Source organism: Nestor notabilis, unplaced genomic scaffold (assembly GCF_000696875.1).
Source record: "Nestor notabilis isolate BGI_N333 unplaced genomic scaffold, ASM69687v1 scaffold34251, whole genome shotgun sequence".
Classification (NCBI taxonomy): Eukaryota; Metazoa; Chordata; class Aves; order Psittaciformes; family Psittacidae; genus Nestor; species Nestor notabilis.
The window spans coordinates 1-8,350 of NW_009914822.1; the positions used below are offsets into that span (position 1 = coordinate 1).

At 37.7% G+C, this 8,350-nt stretch overlaps 1 protein-coding gene across 1 annotated transcript; it reads right to left on the bottom strand.

Annotated features, from left to right (window-relative positions):
* Positions 1 to 28: 28 nt before the first annotated feature.
* Positions 29 to 7,526, bottom strand: LOC104412968 (AP-2 complex subunit alpha-2; the record flags this gene model as incomplete). Its single annotated transcript, XM_010023829.1, has 9 exons — positions 29 to 260; positions 435 to 532; positions 1,583 to 1,765; positions 3,022 to 3,159; positions 4,305 to 4,473; positions 4,957 to 5,104; positions 5,607 to 5,715; positions 6,456 to 6,557; positions 7,397 to 7,526. Coding segments are annotated over 9 exons (1,309 nt in total), but the record flags the coding sequence as incomplete, so codon positions are not given.
* Positions 7,527 to 8,350: the final 824 nt, after the last annotated feature.

Below are 8,350 nucleotides of genomic sequence, written 5' to 3' on the forward strand. Positions count from 1 at the left end.
GAAAGAGAAAAGAAATCTTTATACCTACCAATATATCAGTACTGGCAATAGTACTGAGCCTCAAATATTCAACAGCTCTCTGCTGCAGCTCAACATCAGCATTCTTTAGCTGACTGTCACTGCGCAATACATCTTGAATCGTAGTTTTGATTTCTGGGAACAGGTTCACAAACTTGATGTACGTAGACAGAAGCAGAGCTCGGGTAGGAACACTACACAGATGAAACTTGGAATGTAGCAGGTTGAACTGGATGAGGGGACTTAAAAGATGGGAAGAAAAATAATTCGTTCAGTTTACGTAGACATGATAATTCTTAATACATTAATAGCAAGAGTTGAATCATTTGTTAACTGGCCTTTATGAATATTGAATAGGCATTAAGATTCTTTACCAAAAGTGTTACTACTTCAAGTCAGTATTTTAAGCGTTTTACCTTGATCTTGGATCACCTGCTATCAGATTTCCAAATTCTCCCAATATGTAGCCACCTACTTTTACAAGATTCTCATGGCATGCTGGAGCTTGAAGGGCCTATAAGAATACATTAATAGTCACTGATCTGTAATGCATCAAAAAAGATCTTTTCTGTCATTTCCATGTCCAGTTTCCTACTCTACTTACCTGTAAGAGCAGGCCATAGGTCTAGGCACTATAGAGCACTTATGAGAAAAGCACAATAGGTGGTATGACTTTATAAAGAATCTCTAACTTAAGTATTACTTGCTTATGTAATGGGCTCTTAGGCCCATCTAGCATTATTGTGGACTTTTGAGGACAGATACAACTGCTAATTTCCTTCACATCTTTAGGGGTGTCAGAAGGATGTTAATATGCTTCATATAAACCTTGCAAGAATGTGCTGAAGTTGTCCAAGATAAAAATACTGCCTTCACTGAGTATGAAGAAACACATAGCAAGAATAAGTTCTTAAAGTCAGCTTAAACATTTAGGAGAGAAAAAAAAAAAAAGTGGAAAGCTAGTAAGAAGACTCCAAATGAAGTCAGAGTAACAAGGCCAGACATTTGAAAGTGTTCTCTTTCAGTAGTTCAAATTCCAGTTTTATCAGATCCTGAACAGAAGGAATGGGTATATGATTCTGGAAGGATCGTTAGTTAGGTGTTTTGGATTCCTGCATGCAGAAAACTTGAAGCGGGAGGTGGTGGGGGTGTGGGGTGAAGGAAAAAAGAAAAAAAGCTGCCCTATTGCCCTATAAAGTGCTTCTATTTTTACTACATTTCAGTAATTTTCCAGGTATAGAAATTTCCTTACTAAGCCATCCATTCAATGCCATCCACCAAAATACCAAAAAATCCACCCTGCCCTCCCTCATCAAAGACCAGAACAGTACTAGGTATATTTATATTACTTAAGCCAGAGAAGCTTCTCATCAGCTTAATGTGGCCTCTGGCTCTGAAAATCAATGATGCTAGTTTTATGGAAAGCTTCAGCAGCATTTTGTTGAAATATTCAGGATCATATTTTTATTCCTCCCTAACATGGGGAAGGACACACAGCTGCTAGATGACATTGTGTTCATTTCTTACCTCATTTTGAAAGTCAACTGAAAACAGTTATTCTCACCTCAAAAACAGTCTTTGCTGCATACCCTTGAACATCATCCCTGTTGATGACAATCTGAATAACTCGATACCACACTTCTTCACTGACATAATCACCAGCAATGCGAATCAGATTCAAGATTGTATCCACATACCAGGTATAATCCACTGCATACTTCTCAGCTAGAATCGCAACTTTCAGAACCTAGACACATGTAAGAGAATAAAGAAGGTGGACGAGCTTCTACTATAAGCTGTGTATTAAAATTCACTTTCATGTGCACCTAGTGATACCCCATGGTAGCCCAGAAGCCTCAGTTTCATATGCATCAGCTTCCTCAATTGCTCCCATAGTGAAGGTGAAAGAAAACTTTGAAATTATGTGCTAGAAGACACCAGTTGCCAGGTACATAATGCTTTCCCCATAATGCATTTGGGTACGTTGCATCTGAACAATTTATTGAACATCTTTCGTTTGCTAGAAAAACACCAACCCTCCTGCCTCCCCACACCTGGTGTCCCCCCCCCCCGAAAAAAAAAAAAAATCCCAAAAAAAACCTGGAAACACAAACTAGCAGAGACAGACCAGAGTCACCAAAAATACAGCTGGCTTTCAGGTCATACTAAGATTCCTATATCCTAAAGCAAACAATCAGCATAGGAAGAGACCTCCACATAATTTATCAGTTGTATTTATACCGACCTATTTCCTTAAGAGAAGCAAATGAACAGAACAAAATTCACATTATCTGCCAAGTCAGGGTAGATTGCCAACATCAGTAAGACAGTAAATTAAGAGATAAATCAACTAACACTGCATTCTATGTTAACTTCTCCAATAAAGAAACTTTAGCATCTAAACTAAGTATTACCATAAGTTCTGGCTACCATTCTAGGAAGGTTGTTAAATGAGTATTTCAAGTTTTGCTTTTTTTTTTTTCCCTGCTGGAAGGAAGGAGATACAATCACCTGAGAGAGGCACGATAGCTTATTGTTTTAGGGAATCCTTAGACTGAGAGAATGTTCTCACAGCATACACAGTATGAAGTTCTACCTACAAGTATTTATCTTACTAATATTTGAAGATATTTCAAGCAGTTGACTAGAGTAACACATAACCCTCACTTCTAGAGATTACATTTACTCAAGCACTGATAAAATTATTTTTATATACAATGCTGTGAGACAAAGATTAGCTTCTAAAATTCCTAGTTTCCAAGTATTCCCCCATGACATTAGTTTAACCTGTATGAAGAATATACTTTGTTGTTGACTAGAAAACTTAGGGGTTTGGGGTTTTGTTTGGTTTTGGTTATTTTTATTTTTATTTTTTTTTTTTTTTTTTTCCCCCACCATGAAAAAGAATCTCTATCACAGACTATCCAGCATCCCAATCAGTAAATGATACACATATGGTGCCGAAGCCAGAAACGAAAAAATAAAGAAACACAAATCTCTCACAATTTCTTCTCTAATGGAATAATCAGCAGTCTCCAAGTAATTCAGCATTTCAGCCACAATCTGTTGAGCATTGCTTCTGTCACACATTGCGTACAGTAGATCTACAGCTCTTTGTCGTACACTTACATCTCTTTCAGTCTGGAAAAGGGCATACAGCAGGTCAAGATTATTTCATCTTTATTTAGAAAGCTCACGCATCTTACTGAAGAAATGAAACTTACTAAAACCCATTTAAGACAAGTGCATTTTCATAATCTTTCAGACGCAGAATGACCTTGGATATACCCTTCACATAAGCTGTATTCTCACTTTCAGTCACCTAGAAAGAGGTCACTGGAGATTCTGACAGCTTCCCACTTTTAATATTAAAAAAAAAAAAAAAAAATTAAATCATCAGGTTTTGTTTCTGTAGTACACACATTCAAATCTGTGCAAGTGCTGAAGGGATTGGGGAGTTTGTAGAGATGACTCCACTATAACCCTAACTAGAGTGAATGATTTTTTGGTCCAATGTGCACTGGATAACTGGGACCACTGGCCACAAATGCACTAATAAATGACCAAAATTGTCAAACTGTCAACAAGATAATGAGTGATTAGCTACCTGCATGTTTAGTGTTGTGCTTGCCTTATATCAACAGAAGCTCAGCTAGAACAAGTTTTTGACTTTTGAAGTGAGACAAATATATGCTACAGCATGTGCTTGGAAGAAAACACATGTGAACACGAAAGTGTGCAAATAAATTTACATGCAAATCATTTTCCTCTTTTGACTTTTGCTTATTTATAAAAACATGGCCTGAGAATGTGTCTATTTTTTTGACTTTCTGATTCTATTGATTGGTGGAGCATATCAGCTTCTGGAAGTTGATATGCTCTACCTCTTTCCATAAGCTACTGCAGTGAAGCAATAGTGTCTAATACCAGGAAGACACTGGTATTCTTCACAGTATTCTTCATTTTGAAATTCCACATTTTGAAAGAGCTATTCCTCTTCAATCTACAGCTTCAGGACAATATCAAAGTGTTATAAAGGCCACAAATATCAGATTTACTAGCAAGCTGCAGAAATAAACTGAAGCTGACCTCTATCATTACCAGCACAGCAAGATTTTGCAGGATTAAGGAAAAAAACCCCTAAAGCAGACTTCTGAGAATAACTCCTTTGGTCCACAAGTATTATTATATTAACTGGGGATGAGGGGCTTGGGGAAGTAGGAGAGAGGGCATTGAGGCAGGGGAGAAGACAACACTCAAAACAGACTGCACACTTAAATATTTACCTTCAACGCATTGATAACTGTTTCTATGTGTGTTTTCACAGCCTCATGTGAGAATTCAGAGCTGGCAAGCGTGCACATGCTTTCCAGTGCTAGGTAACGCAAATTAGTTTCTCGGTGCTGCAAGAATTGACCTAGCTGGTTACAGGCACGGACTAGTAGATTTGGCTCACTGCACAGAACAGGAGAGAAAGTGAAAGGGTTAAAAGCAATAGGTTTGAGAACATTCAAACACAGAATATGATTTCTTCAGTGGAAATTTCTTAAAATGCCTCAAAGTGTCTGCTAGAATGCCCTGCTGGTGAAATGAAAAAATCAAATACTGTGAGCAAATAATCTCTGTTGGATTAGAATGGTGGGGTCAACACAAAACAAAAAACAAAAGAAACAAACAAACAGAAAAAAAATGGAAAGCAGCAAGAAACAAAGCAATAAAAAAAAAAAAAAAAAAACCAAAACAACATGCTGATAGCAACACAGTTCATTAATACTGTTCAATTCCACTGCTGTGGTTGTGTTCCAATCTAGCAAGCAACTTCACTGTCTGCTCTTCCTCCCTTCTCCCCCCAGTAAAATTCCATTTAGTGTTCAAGTCAAAGCCACAGCTTTTCACTTAAAAAAATACTCTCATAATAGAAGCGTTCTCACAGCTCACCTGTCATGATGTATAATTAAGCTTATTGCCTCAAACAGCACAGCATTCTTTGCATTTGAGTGTTGTACTTTTTTTGACTTTGGTGGCTCCTGCGCTTTGTTAAGAATAGTTTCCAGGCATTCTGTTAGACGACCACGTACCGCAGGGTCTTCTGGAGAAGAACGAGCCGTTGGACAACTTCATTTTGCTCAATACCCTAATTGCTACCTTAGGCCTTCCACCTTCCTAAATCTGAGTAAATTGAAGTGTTCTAATACATTAAGAACAGTTCACCCTCCCCCAATACACAGTTGGCAAAAGAATTCTAAGCCACAGTTCTATTTGGGTGAAAATAAAAGTCAAACACGATCTGCACTATAATATACTTCAACGCTTTAATATAGTTGATAATACTAAAGAATATTTAAAATGGCAGTTGCAACAGGTTTGTAAGATGCATGCTGGTTTGACACTTTGCTCTAAGCTACACAGCCTTTTGAATTCGGTTGTTGGATTTTAAGAATCTGAAACACTCAAGAGCACAGACTTCAGTATCCTTGTCTTAAGACAATGCGCTTGCACTCCAAGTTATGGTAACTACAGCACAGCAGCTCTTCGGAGATAGTGTACTACATAAAGAGAGATGACCACTGTTATGACCACTCCATTACCTGGAGGTGGGTAGCACTGTAACAACCTCAGAAGTTTCACAGATAACCAAGGAGCAGGAACAAAGTAGTACGTATAGTCCTGAAGATCTGTAGATGCAGAAGTTACAATCTGTAAAATAAGCAGACGGCACATCAGCTACTGAAGCAATGCACAATCATGAGAAGAACCTAATGAATGCTGTAGGTTACCTTTGACAGAAGCTTACAGAACTATCTCAATAGCAATTAATTTAATTAGGTGCAAGTTGTCATACTATCAATAAACCATCAGGTTCCCTAGTAATAGAAATTCAGTTTTACAGATACGGTAGTCTAGGAAGCATCTTCCTGAAAGCATATTTGCTTTTCTTAAGAATGAAGATGACCAACTTGTAATGCTACCACATTTAACTGGAAGCTGGACTTTCTTTGGTCCAGCAATTCAAAGATGCAGCCAACAGAAAACCTATATAATGTATTATAGTTGACTGATGTTGGTGAACATAGAGTCATAAGACTCTATGACAAACTGAGCTAAAGCAGAAGGTCGAACTAATACCTTTAGTAATATTCATACTGCAGAACAAAGAACAGATAGCTTTCACAGGAGCAGTTTATACGCATAGTGACATGTGATAAGAATCGGATTAGGTTTCAGTTGTGGTACACCCATTCATGGATTTCTTTTCCCCCTTTTCCACCAAGAAAGTCTGGGCAAGCTAATACAGTTTGCTGCCCTGGTAATCAAAAAGCTGTATGAACCGAAACTGAAACATCTTCACTTTTAATGGTACCCTAAACTAACCTGACCTAGAAAGCCAAGTAAGTTAAGCAACAGTGAAGTATTATCAGGGTTATCATTGGACTCACTCTGCTTAATCTAGATACTGCCAAGGAGACTGAAGTTTTAAACTCTTCTGGGTTCTTCTGAGCCAAAGTGGTGATCAGACTTGTAGCTGCAGTAACCACACCCTAGAAAAAAAACCCCAAGGTAATACCTTCAATTTCGTAACAGTTTAAGATACTGCCCATTAGCAGCTTTTACTTCAAGTATTTTTCAATAAACAACAAATCAAAGTTCACCCCCATGGCAAAGCCACACATTAAAAAGCCCTTTATTTGGCTAGCAACTAGACTAATTACACATCTTCAAAATCCAATAGGATTTCCAACAATGTAACTGCCACAGTTGCAGAACATTTAATGTTATTTTTCTATTAGCTGTGTCTCATGTTTGGACAGTACAACTGAAATAACACAGAGCTGTGGATGCAAATTGTCTTATTGCACAAGCAAAGGATGAGTAGAAGAAATAGGATGCAGCATATCACCCAGGAAAACTCTAACAACCCAACATGGAGATGGCTCTTCATAACACAAGCATCATATATTACTGCAGACTAAGGCATTCTTATTACTGCTGAAGCACAGGTCTTTAACAGCCTTACTTCATAAAGTAACTAGACAGTGGGGGAAAAAGTAAGTCTGTATCTAGAACAATAAGTTAGTATTACACCTATGCAGTATGACTTAGGATCGCAAGGCACAAGATTAATTTGTTTACAGTCAGAGTAAAATAACTTGTGCACATAATTTTTAAATGTCCAAGTTTAAAAGGCTTTACTAAAAATAAATATACACAGCAACTAAAAGAGGACAACAGCTCCCACTTCCTTCCCTGAACCTGAAGAAAACAGCAAGTCACCTGCTTGAAAGATTCAAGAAGAAAGAAATTAACAGTGTATTTCACAGCAGAAGTAACAATCATTCTCTATATAGTAGGCCCGAGCAGCATAATGAAGCTGACTTACCAAGTGCTGGTCATTGAGGAGATGTACCACTCTAGATGTCCAGTCTCCCATGGGAACAAGGTCAGGAGAAGTTCTATACAAACGCAGCAAGCATAAGGCAGCACTCTGCTTTACACTGTCCATAGTATCTCTGCACAACATAAATGTGGATTAAAAAATACAGTGACGAAATCGCAGCAATACTTGTAGGCTAGTATTATGCTAGTCTTCGCACTGACTACATTCTAGCCAGGTAGAGAATCTTTTTCAGCAGAAGCTTAAAGAGAAGTTCACTAAATTCTTACTATGATGTTCTTAATTTTGTCCAGTAAGTTTAACTAGAGAAGTTTTCAACCATTATGTATGTCTAGTAGCCTCCATAATGACTCTTTGCAACTTAGAGCAATGTTTCTTTTTATCAGCACTGAAAGTCATTTATGCATCTATCATTTATGCAATATATCGTTATATGCACACAAGCTCATCTAATCACAAGAACAAGCTTTTTCCAAATTGGCTTAAATCAAACAGTTAAGGTACACTTCATTATGCATGCAACCAAAACTGCATCTCCTGACAAGTCCTGCATATCAGATACAAATCATTAACTACTCAACAGCTTCAGTATCTACAACTAGCAAGCAAATCAGCCAACTATCACCAAGCATGCAATCCACAAATTTATTCACCTTGTCATCCATGCTGCTGGCACAAAAATGGACTACTGTAAGAGCAGCATGCTACTATTCTAGTTCAGTGAACCCCCTTTAACAAAGAGAGTCAATTAAGCATTTTGTATGTTGTACAAGTAATGGCTAAAAATTTACAGAGCATTAGCACCGAAAGTTTTAAGACTCAGTTTATACTGTGCAATCTTGGTTAAATGTTCAAAAACCTCTACATCCCCAATACAGGTTCAGTTCACTGTCAATATCTTTGTCGGCGACATGGGCAATGGAATTGAGTGCACCCTCA